We start from the raw sequence: 17,018 nt of genomic DNA, 5'->3' as shown, positions 1-17,018 counted from the left end.
GCATCACTTTTCAGCGGGCCCCGTTGGCAGCAATTCTGCAACTTCCAACACAGGAGTTAGTCAAGAGATCCTTCTCAACTGGGGACAGAAGGTCATCTTTTAATTGCCTCTAATGCCCTCTCTCCGGCCTGCTCCCCCACATCGACAATCCCATCTGCTCTGTTCTGTCTGCTCAGTGAACTCGGGGGTATTGCAGACCCCTTGCCTCATCTCTCTGATTTACAGCTCAGAGCTGGTAGGGGGCTCAACACGCATTAGCTGAATGAACAGACGGCAGAGTACATGAAGTCCTTCCACGGAAGGTGGGCACACTCATGCTCACTCTTGGAAGATCTTCAGATGCCCATGGTTTCTCACCAAAAGAAATCACCACTGTTCTAGCCGGCCAGGAACTCCTACTCCTGACTCCTTTATCATTCATGTATTCGTTGGGCCAATATTTACTGAGTAGTTGTTCTGAACTAGGCACTTTATCCTGTGCTGCAAGGCAAGTGTAGAGCTCTTTCCACCCGTTCCTCTCCCTCTAAACACGCTGACCCCTTTTTTTCTCCCCTTGCCACCACACAGCCTGTCCAGGGCACTTGCTCCCTTCCTTGTCTGCCTTTTACACAAGGATCCCATACTTGGTCTTCTTTGACCTTGTGAGTCTGTACTGGACTTAAGGGAGGGAGGACTCCCAGTCTCTCACATTGGCCCTCGGCCCATCCTCCCACCCCACCCCAGGGACATGTCCCAGCCAGGCTTTCCCCAGAATCCCAAGCCACCCAGCCTCCTGGAACAGCCCTGAACCTTGTTGTCTCATTTCAGCCCCTGGGGTCCCTGCCCATGGGCGTCCTGCCGAGTCCACCCAGTGCCTGGCCCCCAGCGCCCTGGCCCCTCGGTGCTGCCTGCGGCGGGAGCTGCCAGCTTTTTGGAATTCCTAATGCTCCTGGCCCCGGTGATTGGCTGCTCAGCTCTGACCCCACTTGGGCTGCCGCCTGGTTGGATAAAAGGGGAATCTCCTTGGGGCTCCAGAGCATTAGACACCGGAGGGGGCACCTGGGACCAACTTCGCGAAGCGGGGAGCCCGGCGGGGGGGGGTGGGGGGAGCAAAAGACCTGCGGCCTCAGCCCCTCCAAAGAGCCGGGAGATGACGGGGAAAGCAGGGGAAGCGCTGAGCAAGCCCAAATCCGAGACAGTGGCCAAGAGTACCTCGGGGGGCGCCCCGGCCAGGTGCACGGGGTTCGGCATCCAGGAGATCCTGGGTTTGAACAAGGAGCCCCCCAACTCGCACCCGCGGGCTGCCCTCGACGGCCTGGCCTCCGGGCACTTGCTGGCTGCGCGCTCGGTGCTCAGTCCCGCAGGAGTGGGCGGCATGGGGCTACTGGGGCCCGGGGGGCTCCCCGGCTTCTACGCGCAGCCCACCTTCCTGGAAGTGCTGTCCGACCCGCAGAGCGTCCACTTGCAGCCGCTGGGGAGAACGTCGGGGCCGTTGGACACCAGCCAGACGGCCAGCTCAGGTAGGTGAGGGCGAGGCTGCCCGGCTGCCCGACTGGGGGCGAGAGCCGGAAGCCCCACGCCGTTGGCTTTCGCTTGCACCGCAAGGCCTTCTCCCCGCGCAAAAGTTCGCGCCAAGGCCGAGGGGTCACAGCTCCGGCCTGGGGCCGGCGCGCCCGGGGCAGGCGCGGGGAGGATGCTCCCGGCTCTCGCCTGGTTTCGGCCCCAGCGTTTCCGGCCTCCGCGCAGTTCTCCGGTCCCCGCGTCGGGCCCCGCTCTGCCGCGGCGCCAGGCGGGGGCCCCACCGGAAACCCAGCTTGGGGTGTCAGAGCCAGTGGGGCGGGTTGGGGGCCCCCAGCTCTGCTGCTCCCCTGCACCCCGGCCTCCCGGAGGACCCGCGGTCCGGGGGTCTGTTCGGTGAGCTGGTCGCCCAGGAAGCGGGTGCCCGCTTCGGCCCAGCCCTGGTATCCAAAGTTGCTGTTCCTTCCTCTTCTTCTCCGTTCCACAAAGCCCATGTTGGTCAGCTGGGGTTTATTTTTCACCCCACGAGCTTGGACTCCCTGGCCTCTGCGGCGGCAGGAGCGGCCACCATCCGATTCCACCTAAACGCCACAATCTAGCGGATGCCGGTGCCCGGCGGGGCCCCGGGACGACCCCACCGCGCACTCCCCGGACTGCTTTCCCGGCCGCTCCTCCCCACCCGCTCGGCCTCCGGCTCGTGCTCGCGCTCGGCAGTTCCCCCGATTTTTCGTTATCTATGCATTTCTTCCTTTATTTTTATTTGGAGGGACAACGAAAAGTGGCGCGTCGCAGTCTCTCCAGTCTCGAGCGGGGGCGCATTCCGCAGGCACTGAAAAGGGGGCTGTGCCCGGGGAGACCCCACGCTTACCGGCGCCCGGCTCCCTGCGTCCCGGCTCCTCTCCCGGGCCAACTTTCGGGGCGCGGGGCGCCGGGGCTGCAGGCGCGGGGCAGAGCGCAGCGCCCGGGTCCCCGCCCGCCGGCCTGCGAGCCCCTGAGGCTGCCTCGCTCCACCGCTGCCCCTGCCCCAAACGCGTCGGGGCCTTTGCCTCTCTTACAACGAAATCTGTGCAAAATCTCCGGATTGGGGAGCCGGCATGGGTAGAGCCGGCCGGGGCTAAGCGATGGAGTCGACCTCTCGGAGGGCTCCCCCGGCGGGCCGAGCAGGTCCCCGCCGCTCCCGCAGTCGGCCCGGGGTGGGGCCCTCGCGGGCTTTGGGCGCCTGACGTCCCCGGGCGCTGCCGAGCGCGCCCCCCATTCTGCCGCATGTGCCTCCACCCGCTTTTCAGATTCTGAAGATGTTTCCTCCAGCGACCGAAAAATGTCCAAATCGGCTTTAAACCAGACCAAGAAACGGAAGAAGAGGCGACACAGGTAAGGCCCCTGCGGCGCTTTCTGTCACCTCTTCGGCTCACCTACTCCCTTGCCAGATCCTGTTTGGGGGGTGGGTCGCTCCAGCCCTCTTCTCACCGACTCCTAAGTTAGAAGTCCAAGACTGCGCCAGGGCCGGGGACCCCGAACGTTGTTTGGGGATATCCGCCCGGGACCCTGGCGTCCAGCCACAACGGGAGAGGATGGTGTGTGGCCGCCGGGGAGGCGGCACCCGCCGGGCTTTTTCCTTCTGCGGGAGAAAGGAAAGGCCAAAGCAGGGCCGAACCGGAGCCAGAAAGGGGCAGGCGCCCCCAGATTCGATCCAGGCATCAGCGCCTTCGGAGAACCGCCGGGCAGAGTGGCTCCCACCTCCCGCCCAAGCCGGCCCCTCTGCTCGCTGTCCCTGGGCCTCCATCCCGCTCCTGTCATCCCTGTCCGCTCCGCCACACCCCTGGCCTTCTGCTCCCACCGTGTCAAACACCTTGAGCGTGATATTTGCGCACGAGTGGGAATTTTTCGTTAGGCTTCTGCTCTTTTGTGACCCTGAGAGGGTCTCTTTCCTTCCGTGAGCCTCAGTTTCCTTATCTGTAAAATGGGGAGGGAAGGTGTGTGGACTGGATGACCCCACCAGCGCCTGCTGGAGTCGAGTGGGCTGCATTGGGGTACCGGCTACGGAGAGAATTTTTTTAAAAATGAATCTTCAGATAGGTATTACTGGTACAACTTTAAAATTCAGTGGGTGCTGAAAGGTATATCCTGAAAAGTAACCCCCCACCCCAGACACACATTCCCTTGGGCATGGCATCCGCGCCACACCTGCTAGTTCCTTGTAGAAATCTCTGAGGGGGGTTTAAGGAAATAAAAAAGTGAGCACCAAAAATCTGCCTGACTTTCTGCCAGTGCTGCTTCCAAACTCCCCACCTGTGCTCACCCACCAGATCTGTTTCCCCAAATATCTCCCTGCACCCCAGTCCAGGCCGTGTGTCCACAAGGTTCCTGCTGGCTGGAGAGACATTTCTCCCCTGGGGAGCTCTCCCCACTGCCACCCATCCCATCCTCCTCTCCCCAATTTGTTCCCAGCCTCTTTGCACCCCTTTTCTGCATTCCCCTCTTCCTTAGCTAGCCCTTGGAAACTCCACTATTGGCTCCCGCCTTTTGAAATGGCTCTTCCTGTCCTCTAAGCCCCCAGTAGGTTCAGGCTGGAATGAGGGTGAACTTTGACTTGGTTTCTCAGTGACCTCATTTATTCGTTCCCTTCAGACAGCATTTTTGTTGTGTTTAGTTTTGTTTTATTTTCAACGGAAACATTGATCCTGGGTCATTTTTTTTTTTTACATTCATTCATCCAACAAATATTTATTAGAGCATATTTTATGCCCCCCATCTCACGCTGATCCCAGGGTGGGTAATCCTGTCAGCCTCCCCTGAGCAAGGGCAGGGGCGGGGACCATAGAGGGAGGACAGGTCAGAGCCGCTGGGGCTGAACCGCTTCTGTGCTGGTGCGGAAATGGGAAGAGGGGTTCATACAGCAAGGAGAGAACAGTGAAACAAGAACAAGAAACAAGAACAGTGTTTCTGCTCCAGGACGTTGTCTTCTTTGGGGCAGTTGGACTGGCTGATCCATAGCCCCAGATCTCTGCTTAAGGCTCCTGACTCCGTCCTCCCCAGACGCTCTCCCCACTGAGAAGATATTTGGGGGTTCCCGGTGAGACAGTGCAACTCACCACCTGCCCTCGGTTTCAAGCGGTTTCTGGTGTATGCAGAGAGCAGATTATTAGAGAGATCAGAATGGCTACTGATGGCCGGTGCAGCTTTTAATTAGTTTTTTAAAAATGTTTTCTTCCTGAGCTTCTCTCATTTGGGGATTTCAGGTAAGAGCCTCTGGAGTCTGGTAATGAGAGATGGGCATCTCTTTTTCTCCCAGAAACACGCTGAGCTTAGTTGGGGTCGGAGAGGAGGAATAGGAATGGAGCAGCCACCTTGGGAGTCTGAGGGATTCTGCTTGTTGCTTGTCTCTGCACCGGAAAGCTCAGCTTCTCTGCAGACGGGATGCTGCGGGCACCTGAAGAGTCTGGGATTCTGCATTAGGCCAGGAGCAGGGTTTGGATCACATTTGGGGGATGCTGGAGCCTCCCTGGAGAGCACACCAACATCAACACACAGATTAGCTCTGAGGCAGGAAGGAGGGAAAGTTTGGGGGATTCGAGGTTTGGTTTGTTTTGGTTTTTTTCAATGAGAGCTCTCCCAAGCAGAGGCAGGCACTTGAATGATTCTGAATAACCTCTCGTCCCCTCCCTTCTTTGGCTTTGGCCAAGCCACAACACCTGTGTGTCTTGGTTTCCCTAGTTTTGAGAAGACTTAAAGACTTTGATTGTTTATTCTGACAATCTGTTCCGGGGCCCTTCAGTAAGTGGCAAGAGCAAAATACAAACAAGCAGATCTTCAAAATTCTGAAGAATTCACTTTCTGTGTTCATAAACATTCCATTCCCCGCCTCCCAAGAGAATAGGAGAAACAATTTAGAATCAGACCAGTCATTTTCTATAAAGGGCAGAATCTTTCTTCCTCACACATCCCCTGCATCTTCTCTCAAGACATTAAAGCCAACAGCAGCACAAGGACCCAATGGGGCTTCCACTGGGACTTTTTCCTGGTGTTTGGTGGGAGTGAGAATGAGAGCATCAGTGAAGGATTCTCATCCTCTATGCTGGTCCCCAGGGTCAGATCCCAGAGGCTCAGGCAAAGAACGTACCATCTTTACAAGCTGGGTTTGTGGAATTGGGACTACATTGCCCATTGACTTGATAAGGATCCAGGATAAAGGTCGCCTAGAAGCTGGTGAAATTAAGGTCTGAATAGAGAAGAATTGGTGCCTGTCAGCGGGTGTGTATGGTTTATGGGGAGAAGGGGGTCTATGAAGCTCCTGATAATAGAAGTAAAATCTTGTGTTGGAGAATATTCATTTGGGTGTTGTCCTAGGGCAAAAGGATGTAGCGTTTACCAGATTCTTAAAACAGGTTAGGACCCAAATAGGTCAATGTAGACTGCTCTGTGGGGTGTGGGGCTGTGTAGGTAGCCTCTCTCACAGTGACCTGGACAGAACCCTCCTGAATGGGACGCCTCCCCCCGCCCCCACGATTGGCTGAGCCTGGGTGTTGGAAGGTAGTTGGAAGGTGCCTCCTCGTCTTCTGAGCACCAGAAGTGGAGGGGTAGGATCCGCGGGCAACTCTGAGGAGCTAGTAGTTCCGAGTTGTGGCAGAGGAGAGGGAGGCGAGGAGGAGAAAATGTTGGGGTGCATGAGGAGGTGGGAGATTCGGTTCTCAGCTGTTCAAACACTAGGGTTGCGGTTGCATTTGACCTTCCAGTGAGACTTTGAACGTGGGTGTCACTGAAAAGATCAACTACTGCCTGCGAGAGGAAACGGGAAAGCAGGTCCCAGAGGGCCTGAGGCATTTATTTATCTGGTGAGTCCCTCACTCTGTGCTTGGAAGGAAGAAGAAGGGCTTTCTACAGCTTTCTAAAATTTCTGTCTGAACATGCTTCTCCCCAAATCGCTTCCAGAAAGATTCCCTAGTATGAAGTGTCACCGAAGGCCGAAAGAATGTCCTCCCAAGAAGGACGGTGTAGATCCTCAGACTTGAATGAAGAAGAGCCTAGAGTGTTAAGCTATGAGTGTGTGTGAACATATGTGAGTGTGAGTGTGTGGGGTGTGTGTGTGTGTGTGTGTCTGATTGTACTGAGCCAGCCCTGGGTTTGAGGGTCTGTCTAGGAGGCTAGAGGAGGGTCATTCTGTCCTCTCTGAAACAGTCTCTTTCAGTTTCTGGGTCCTGAGTGTCTGGTTTTGCTCCCCTCAGGACAATCTTTACTTCCTACCAGCTAGAGGAGCTGGAGAAGGCATTCAATGAGGCCCACTACCCAGATGTCTATGCCCGGGAGATGCTGGCCATGAAAACGGAGCTTCCAGAAGACAGGATACAGGTAACAGAGCCCCAGGTCCTTCTCTGTCCACACTCCCTGAGGTATTGTCAGGCCCAGGCTCCTGGATACCCGTGACCCCATCTCCCACCCCTGCTATGGGTCCTTGTGAAGAACAGTTCGGTTAAGCTGACAGGTACTTGGTGAACACCTTGGGCACTGTTGTTGAGGTGGGGAGGGGACATGAGACTTGGATGATGCGGCTGGCCTGCTGTTCCAGACTGTAGGCTTCTCCAGGAACAGGTCGGGCAGACCATGAAGGGGCCTGTGGTGGGACGTGGTGTTCTGGGGGTGGTCATCATGGGTCCTCAAGGGGGGTCTCTGTGGTGGCAGGTATCTCTTAAGTACAGCTACATGTGTGCTCCAAGGCCAGAGGTGGATAGAAGGAGAAAGTGGCTTCTAGTCCTGACCCCATTCTGTTTCCCTTCCTTCCACTCCCCCAACTTATGAAGAAAAGGTCACCTCCTCCCTTTCTGTCTACTCCCCACCACCTTCACTCACCTGAAACTCCTTCCTCTCACAATCAGACAGCTGGCCCTGCCCTGAGCTCCTGCTCCGGTCTGGCCTGGGATGTGGCTCCTTAAGCCCTTCTTCTCTCCTACAGAGTTTTTTTTTTTTTTTTTTTTTTTTTTTTTTTTAAGATTTAACTTGTTTATTTGACAGACAGAGATCACAAGTAGGCAGAAAGGCAGGCAGAGAGAGAGGAGGGGAAGCAGGCTCCCTGCTGAGCAGAGAGCCCGATGTGGGGCTCGATCCCAGGACCCAGGGATCATGACCCAAGCTGAATGCAGAGGCTTTAACTCATTGAGCCACCCAGGCGCCCCTTGTTTTTGTTTTTTAAGATTTTATTTTTTAAGTAATCTCTACACCTAACATGGGGCTTGATCTTACAACCCCCAGATCGAGAGTCGCATGTTCCTCTGACTGAGTCAATCAGGCACCCCTCTCCTAGAGACCTTTGCACCATAACCGACCACTGGTCCGAACTGGGATATTCTTGGCCTCAGGGCTCCCTTTCATCAGCAGCAAGACCTTTCCAAGGCCAGAAGCCCCCTCGCTAGGCAAGGGTGGGTCTGCTTAATGGTTTCTCTGGGAGATGAAGTCTGGTGATTTTCTAGGCAGGGCCTCCATGAGGCAGAAGAAACAGTGGGGTAGGAGGAACATTTCCAGAAGATTTGGGTTTGTCTTAACTGGATCACATCCTTGAGTGAAAGCTGTTTTCATCAGTAGAATTGTCCAGAGTGGTTTATGGCTAAGGCTGGGAAAATTGAGGGAGAGCAGGGTTCCCGGCTTCCTGAAACCCCTCCCAGTAAAGAAAAGCCCTTGGAGGTAGGATGTGTGTTGTGGGGAGAAGGAACCAGATAAGTTGTAGGTTGCTTTGTGTTCTCTCACTGGACAACCAGAGAACTGGAAATGAGACATGAGCTACTTTTCCAGAAGAGTCTTCCTCTCCCCTGGAAATCTATTAGGAATTTCAGCCAGTGGTTTTAGACATTGACACTAACAATAAGCTCAATTATTCATAAGCAGATTATCTCTTTGGTGCCTTATCCGTGGTGGCCTGGATCCATCAGCCCCCTACCCAACTGGGTTCCAGTGGGGTAAGCCTGGGGTGTTGATTCTGAATCCTGTGTTCATTCTGAATCAAGCCTGTGTGTCTGTGTGTCAGCCAAGGCCAATGCAGTCAATGTGCAATGGTAACCCCTACCTGGCCTGCGTTTGCACGAAGTTGGCTATTACAAGTGGCCAGGGTGGGGTGGAGGGCTGAGAGTCTCCTGCCGGTAGGTCTCCCACTGGCACTACTGACCAGTAGGAAGGAACAGCTGCTGCTTGCGTTGGGCTGTCTGAAAATCTGTTCGGCGGTGGCCGTGGTGGCGGTGGGTGGGGACGCGTGGAGGATTCTGGGGAAGGCTCTCGCTCAGCTGTTACTGCATTGCCACAAAAGCCTCAGTAGGCAGATGCCAGGCTTCTCTGAGTTGTCGGGGGGCAAGGGGTGGGCATCTGTCGGGTGGTGTCTGAAACTACAGGGGCCAGCAAGGAGGAGCTAGGGTGTGGAGTCAGTTGATTGCCCCGGGACTGTGAGGACTCTAGATCTAGGAGAACAGAGCCGAGAATCTCTTAGAGTCTTTGAGCACCACAGGGTTCTTTGGTTAAATGCTGCCTTCCAGGAGGTGTATGTGAGCTGTCACATAGCCTGGCCCAGGCAAAGTCTCCACGTGTTTCAGCGATAATCACAGTTATCATTTACAGAGCAGTTTCCACGTGCTAGGTGTTCTGAAAACACAACACCCATGGGAGAGGCAAGTAGGTACAGTGGTTAGGGATGCTGTTTCAAAGCCAGACACATCCTGGCTCCACCGTTCCTGGGACTGAGTGATTGGACAAGTGGACTTCACCCTGCAGAGCCCCTGATTTCTCACCTGTAAAATGGGGTGATGGTGAGCCCCGTCTTGGGTGCAGGTGCCGTAAAGCCTCGTGTCATGTATCCTGAGTGATGCCCGGCAGGTGCTCCTTGCTCACGCGACTTCAGTGCTGATCTCAGTTCTGGAGATGACCAAGGAAGCAGAAGGACAGCCCCTGGCCCAGGACCACACAGCTAGGTGGTGGGGGACGTGGGGCTCTAACTCAGGTCTGCCTCGAAAGAGCACATGTTCACCACCTGCCTCTTGAATCTGAAGCCTGTGTTTTGACTTGAAGCTGGGGGAGCAGAGATGGTTGGAGGCCGGCGGGGTGGGAGGTGGGGGACAACCTGTATCAAACCTTCATAAAGACACTTCCTGAGTTCCAGGCATTGTTCTAAAGAAAAAAAACCTCAAAAACTCACTCATAAAAAATTATTTTTTGAGTGGGCAAACTCTTGTACCTAAGCTCATGGCCTGGCTCCTCTGACTAGTGTTGTTCAAGTCGGCCACTCTTAAAGGGATGCCGGCCCAAGGATAGGGAACGAAGTTTGAAGGGATTCTATCCCAGAGGTTAGAGGAGATGCAGCCTGTCTCGGCCTGCAGTACTTAGTAGCATCACAGGGCTTTTTTGAAAAACCCACGCAGCGCCCCCCTGCCCAGCCATTCTGATCTCATTACTTTGGTGTAGAGTCCTTGACATCTGTGTATCTTTAAAACTCTCCAGTGATTGTGGACAGCTGGCATAAAAACCCTGCGTCAGAGACTCTGGAAAGGAGTTTCTGCATTTCATGTGTGTTCCTATGAGTGGAAGGAAGTGGAGTTTGGGGTGGGGGGCAGGGCGGGATGAGGGACAAGATGACCTGTCAGGTGTACAGGGAAGGATGCTGCCTGGGCGGCCAGGAAATGTGGGCAAAGCTGCCCCCTACTGGACGTCAGAGGCTGCAGCAAGGCCCCGCTTCTCTGAGCCTGAAGCCGAGACGCTGAAATATGGTGTCAGGAATGCTGAGTGCATGTGGAGTGTTAAGTCATTAAATCACCGCTGCAATGAGCTCTAATTAATCAGTTTCCAGCTGGAGGAGAGGAAGAAAGCTGGGTGAATGTGATGGGACCCGCCACATGGCTGACAGAGCCAGGCCTGGTGGTAGGAGGCAAGATCCGAAAGCAAGGCCTGGGGAGGCGAGGACCGGAATGTACAAAGAGCATTCGTCTTACGAGATGTCTTCTTGAGGGCGGCAATCCTGGGACGACCACAGAGGTTCTCCTGGGAGACCTTTGAGAGAAGGAGCCGGGGGTATGGTGTCCTGTGGCGATGCCAGGGTGGGAGCTTACAGGACAGGAGCTGTGTGATGACAAGAAAGGCCATCCATGGGCACAGCTGTAGCTGCTCTACCCACACCGAGAGCGAAACTGCTGGTAGGGTTGCCGGCTCTGCTCCCGGTGTGCTCTGGAGCAAGAGAGCACCTGTTTGGCGAGTACCCCTCCCCAGGTCCTGTCTGTCCTTGGAGACACAATCTCTTGGGACCCTCACTGCCAGCTGTGGAGGCTCCTGTCAGACCCGCTATGGACGGCCAGAGGCATTCTGAGTGCTTCTAGGGCGACACCTCCGAGGGGAAATGCAGGAACCCAGGCCCTGGGTTCCCAAGCTGGAAGATCTCACCTGGGAGTGCCAAACCCGGTGATGCTTGCTGTCCCTTTTGGGCTGCTTCTCAGGCACTTGGAGCCCTAAGCTGTAAGGCAGAGTTCTGGTCCTCCCTGTAGCCTTGACACAGGTTCTGCTCAGGAGTCCCAGGCCCAACTATCATGTGAGAGGGACAGTCTCCTCTAGAAAGTGGGCAGCCAGAAAAGGGAAGGCGCGAGAGACTGAGAGATCACCAAGACAGGGAGAGGCAGGGCAAGGATCTCCAGCCAAGGCCTTCTGGCTCCCGATCACAGCCAACTCGATGGGAGTCTGGGGCACCACTTGGGTGTTCTCGTGCATTTGAGCCTCAAGGGCCTGGGATACATTAGAAATGTGCTCATAGCAGCAGGGGTCTCCGTTTGGCCCTCGGGATACCTAAAGGGGAAACAGAGGCTAGCTGTATTAAAATCATGCATCTTAAAGGTTAGTTCTGTCTCTCTGCCCCTCTCCTGGAGTTATTATTATTTGTCAGTCCAGCCTTGCTAAAAGGCCTGCCGAGGAGGCCAGAGGGACAGGTAATGCTGTTGATTAACCTGCCCTCTGGGCCGACTCCCACTGGTTTTCTTTGCCTCCGCTGAAATAATAGTAAGTAGCACTTTTTGAACCTTCTATGTGATAAGTGTGGGTTCTAGGAACCTTCTAGGAAAGTTCTAGGGACTTTCACTTATTGCATTAATCCTCAGAACAACCCTGGAAAATAGACACTATTTTATGTTTGGAGAGACAGACTAAGAGAAGGCAAGGAACTTGTCCAAGATCACACAGCAATTTTTTTGCAGCTGGGAATCCAGTTCAGGACTCTCTCTGACTTCAGTGCTTCTTATAACCATCAAGTTCTGTACGTGCTAGTTGCTTCCAGGAAGAGAAGCGAAAGGCGGATATAAGGAGTGGTTAGGGTTAATGCTAATCCCTTGTCCACTTCCCTCCAAGGCACCAAGCCACAGCTTCCCTGCCAACTGTCCTAAAAAGAAATTGTTTTGGCTGTCCAGGTCTCCTCCATAAATTGGAGCAGCATCTGGTCTTCGCAGAGAGCCAAGCATTCCAAGAGCCCATAACCGAGGGTCTGCATGACTCCTGGTTTGAATGACCAGCTGGCACCAACTCCCCTGGGAATGTCTGCGGGCAAAGTCTGATCTCCAGACCAGTTATTCATGTGCCCAAATTAGGAGACCCAGGAAAATGGTTCTGTTTATGGACCCCAGAGAGCATCCGAATCCCAAGTCTGCACCCCCGTTCTTTAGTGTTCCAGTAAAGATGTGGTTTCCACATGAGAGCTCTGCCCTCCCTGACCCCCACCCCGCACCCCAAGCACCAATGTTCATGGAGTCCAGAGAAGCCAGGACAGCAGATCCTCCCAGGCATCCACACTGGGGCGAGTAGGGGATCTCTGCGTTTGTATACTCCGCAATCCTGTGTCCAGAATCCATTAATCCAAGCCATACAGAAAACACAGTTCTTTCCTGAGTGAGTCATCAGAACTCACAAGTGGCCAAACCCAGACCTGACTGTATGGTCTTTATCCCTTTTAGTGGGAATATGCATGTTTTGCCACAAAAATCAAGATGAGTGAGCTTGGCTATGGTGGGCTGCAGCTGAGTGTGACGTAATGTCGTATGCGCATCAATGCTCCCTTCTAAAATCCCGAATGTTGCAGAGTCTGGTCCCATGGGTTCCAGTTAAGGGGCGTAGGTCTTGCTATTTTACAATGCACTGTTTTCAAGCAGGAAGGTCATCTCCTGACCAGGAAGCAGATGTCTTACTTAGGTTCATAAAGAAAGCCTTCCCAACCCTCTGTGGTCACACTTGGTGCTGGGAATTCCATCCCCAAAGGCTTCCCGCTTTTGTATTCTCTGAGAGGTGGATGAAACCAGAAGTCACGTAGGTTTTTTTGTGGATCAGTCCTTCAGATTTTTCCTCTATGGGAGAAGGTAGCTTGTGACAAGTGGGTATTTATAGAGGGCCACCTAGTGCTACTGGGAAGGAAGATGGGACAGGACAGAGGTCTCAGACAAAACTCAGGCGCTGGGTTTGGAGAGCCTGAGGGACAGGCAGGTAGCGCTGGGGAGGCATCTAAACGCCGCGTGGAGACCGGCTGGGGCGATGGGACTGTTAACCCCGGCCCGCATCGCTCTTCGTCTCTGCTCTGTAGTCCCCGAGGTGCCAGACCCGGTGGTGGCAAAGGTGCAGCTCGCTGCAGGGGGCGCCACCCAGGGTGGACGGAGCGATCGTTTTCTATCGGAGGTGGCGAGGCCCGGGGAATCTTGGGGCGCGTCTCTCCCGTTTTTGTGGGTTCCTGGTTATTTACAAACGGAGACATTTCAAAACAGGGATACACACATTTCGGTCCCTTTAAAGGCGTGCGTGGACCGCGCGGTCTTAACGGAGCCGGGCAGAGGCGGTCTGCCACCGCGGAGCTCTTCGAGGGTCCTCGGGAGGCGAGGCGGGGCAGCCGGGGCGCCCCCTGCTGGAGGCGTCCGGCCGCGCTCAGTTGCACACTCGGGGTTGCCTGGAGCCGCTGGGGCTCTCACTGCGCCACATAGCGGCAGCGGCGGGAACGGCGGGGGCGCGTGGATCCGAACCCCCGCCCGGGCGTCCCCGCAGCAGAGGCAGCAAAGGGTTAAACTGTCAGCGGCGCGATGTTAAACAGGTGTCAAAGGCGCCCCATATATCTGCAGATTGAAATCAAATTCTTTGCCGTATAAAAAGATAAATTACCCAGGCGCTGCCGCGCGTCCCACTCATCACGCCAGCGCCAGACGGCAAGCAATTTTTTTTTTTAATGTGCTAACGACCTAATCAAGCAATCAAGTCGGAGAAGATTGCAGAGTGACCCGGGCAGCCATCTGCCGGCGAGCCCCGCATTCATTTCCCGCGCCCCCGCGCAGGGTGGGGGCCGGAGAGGGAGCTGCCGGGGGGAAGAGGGGGAAAAATCCTAAACAAATTAACACCCAATTTTCCCCGTCTAATTAGTTAAATGAGAAGTGTTTGGGGTCCCCCGGGGAGGGGGAGCGGCTCTCGGCGCGGCTCGCGCTGCCTCCCCAGCATTAATTAGTGCGGGTCAATGCCGCGGCTCCCGAGAGAGCAGCCGCTTTAATTTCCCGTGATATTTCAGTGCCTGAGGCCCATCGATTCAAACAGAAATTAACTTATTTTTCAATCAGCCCAGGGCTGCCCCTGGGGGTGACTCTTCTTTTGCCGCCTCCTGAATAGAGCTGGAGCAATTTTTCATCAAAAGCTGAAACCTCCGCCTCCGGGGGCGGGGGAGGGGCCCGGAGGGAAGGGGGCGGGAGACCCGGCCGAGGCGAGGGAATGGAAATCGCAGAGGAAACTAATAGATTTTCCCCGAACCCGCCTCTGTTCTCCCCCTCATCTCCCTACTTCCCGGGGCGCCTTGGGCGTCTCGCCATTCCGGAGGTCAGGGCCCGGAGGGGCTGCGAGGGGACGGGAGGGGGCCGCTGGTTGGGCCTGGGATCCTTCCAGAGGCACCGGTTTCTCGAAGGCCTTTCACCTGCCTGGGGGACAGTGCAGCTGCCCCTGGCGCTGGCTCCTGTCAGCTGCCCGAAGTCTCAGGAAAGCTGCTTTGGGAGACGGAGAAATCTCCCTTCCCCCAAGCATGGCAGGGACCGCTCCAAGCACGGGGCTGGAGAGCTGCGGACATCTCCAGGGTACCCCGGTGCCCTGCACCAGTCAGCTTTGGGGCCAGAGAAACATTCTCCAGGGTGTCCCCATGCAGGGGTGCAGGGTCCCCCACTGCCCCCTCCTAGGTCCCCATGCCCCTTTCTCTGCACACCAGAAGAATTTTGTCTTCCTTGCCAGACTGAGGGATGGCTGCCCAGATCCTCTGCATTATTATTCAGGGTTAGGTCCAGAACTGGGGGGAGCTGGTGAATGGAGGGCACTTAGAAAGGAGGGCTTATAAAGGAGGCTGACTTAGGCCTCCTGGGGGTGTCCCCCAGGGTTCCTGCTACCTGGATGCCATGCCCTTTGATGCCTGAGTCCACACTCACCTGGCTTCAAGGCCGGTTCCGCCCGTGGGGTTCTGGTGGAGAGGGATACCTGAACAAGATGCATGGCTAGTCCAGCCCCTGGAAGGAATGTGTCCCTCTGCAAGTCAAAAACGGGATTCTGTTTGTACGCTGGAGGTATGACCACTTTCAAGAGAGAGACCCGGGTGGGGCTTCTCGGCTGCAAACCAGGGACCATGCTGGGAACTGCCCATCTCAAGAGCCTGACCCAGAGGCCTCTGTCCCATCACCCTAGAACTGTTTTGATTTAAAAAAGAAAAAGAAAAAAAGGACCCATTTCACCCATCCCGTTCTTATAGGACTGGGTGACCTCCTTCTAGGCATTCTGAGCCTGGAGAATCCCCAGGGAGGTACCATGGGGCGGGGAAATTTAAAGGAGGGCACCCTGCTGGCGAAACTAGCAGTCCTGGGGATGCAGCCCTAGCAATCAAAGGAGTGGGAACCCGCACAGGGAGCCACCGGGGTAAGGGCCTGGCTTCAGTGCCCCTCAGAACGCACCCCTAGCCCTGTTCATCCTCACTTGCAGGTCTGGTTCCAGAACCGCAGGGCCAAGTGGAGGAAACGGGAGAAGTGCTGGGGCCGGAGCAGCGTCATGGCGGAGTACGGGCTCTATGGGGCCATGGTGCGGCACTCCATCCCCCTGCCAGAGTCCATCCTCAAGTCCGCCAAGGACGGCATCATGGACTCCTGTGCCCCATGGCTGCTGGGTAAGAGCCCGCACCCTCCTTGGGGCCCTGCCCCTGTGGTGAGGAAAGCGGGCTCCCTGGAGGAGGAGACAGAGCTCTGGAGCAGGGAGACCCGGCCACAACGGGCCGCCTAGCAGGACAGGCGCACTCCAGAGCAGGCCTCCTAGATCCGCTCAGGAGGCTCGGCGGGCAGGCTGGGCCCGGGGCTTGCTGTCATCTATGCCCTGGGCCCCTGGGTCCTTTTGTACTGTGAGAAGGTTGTGGCTGTTGGCCCAGGGTCTGTACCCTTCTCTTCCCTTGGCCAGAGGTGGGCTTGTGGTGAATGAAACAGCTTCTCTTGGGGGCCGGGGGGACCCCTCGGACCCTCTGGCCACCATGCTGGCTTTGCCCAAAGGACTTCTTCCTCCTGAAATCTCTCCACGTGCCATCTTCCCCCCACCTGCCCTCGGGGCCTATGTCTGACAGCGGCACCAGCTTATCTTGGGTTTCTAAGATCTAGAATCGCAGGCGGGAGGGAGGGGGGCACACGTGCAAGCTTGGGAAGGGGCAGAGCAGGCGCCGTGGCCGGGTGCGGGACCTGACGTGAAGAAGCCCTCGGCAGGCCTGGGGCCCAGCTGTGGTCTGCAGCCCCGGCCCCCGGCCACCCTCCCGCTGCCCCGGCCCCGGCCCCTGGGACTCGCGTGACTGCGGTGTGTGAAGTAAGGCTTTCTGCTCGTCCTTAATTCTGGCCTCTCTCTATCTTTGCCGTTTTCAGTTCAAGATGGCTTTCCCAGGCGCTTTTCTAAACCCGAATACCAACAATTCTTTTTAGGGATGCACAAAAAGTCGCTGGAGGCGGCCGCGGAGTCGGGGAGGAAGCCCGAGGTGGAGCGCCAGGCCCCGCCCAGACTGGACAAGATGGAGCCGGAGGAGCGGGGCCCCGACCCTCCAGCGGCCATGTCCCAGGAGGAACTGAGAGAGAACAGCATTGCCGCGCTCCGAGCCAGAGCTCAGGAGCACAGCACCAAAGTGCTGGGGACTGTGTCTGGGCCCGACAGCCTGGCTAGGCACGCCGTGGAGCCCGAGGAGGAGGAGGCCATGGACGAAGACAGGCCCACGGAGAAGCTGAGTCCGCCACAGCTGGAGGACATGGCTTAGATCAAGGGCTCCCGGATCCCGAGCCCCAGGACTCTGCTCTCCTCGGGGGCCTGTGGTGTTGGGAGGTTGTCTCGGAGGCAGGGCTCAGGCCTGGCCTCTGTCACCCTCCTCCTGCCCCACAGGACCCTCCCCTTGATCCCCCGGGCTGATTTCAGGCACAACTCAGTTCTGGCCAAGGGTTTGGGCCATGCTGAGACACCCCCTATCTAGTCTTGACCTCTCCGGCATCTTCCTCCTCATCCCAACATCC

General features: G+C 56.2%; 1 protein-coding gene across 1 annotated transcript; it reads left to right on the top strand.

Moving 5' to 3' along the window:
* Window positions 1-1,129: 1,129 nt before the first annotated feature.
* Window positions 1,130-16,768, top strand: VSX2 (visual system homeobox 2). The gene is made up of 5 exons (XM_046010352.1): window positions 1,130-1,499; window positions 2,784-2,868; window positions 6,720-6,843; window positions 15,472-15,652; window positions 16,443-16,768. Exons 1-5 carry the CDS (start codon window positions 1,130-1,132, stop codon window positions 16,766-16,768), a joined length of 1,086 nt encoding a protein of 361 aa, XP_045866308.1.
* Window positions 16,769-17,018: the final 250 nt, after the last annotated feature.

Source organism: Meles meles, chromosome 6 (genome assembly GCF_922984935.1).
Source record: "Meles meles chromosome 6, mMelMel3.1 paternal haplotype, whole genome shotgun sequence".
Taxonomy (NCBI): Eukaryota; Metazoa; Chordata; class Mammalia; order Carnivora; family Mustelidae; genus Meles; species Meles meles.
The sequence above is the reverse complement of the archived record's forward strand: the minus strand, read 5'-3'. Positions and strand labels throughout refer to the sequence as shown.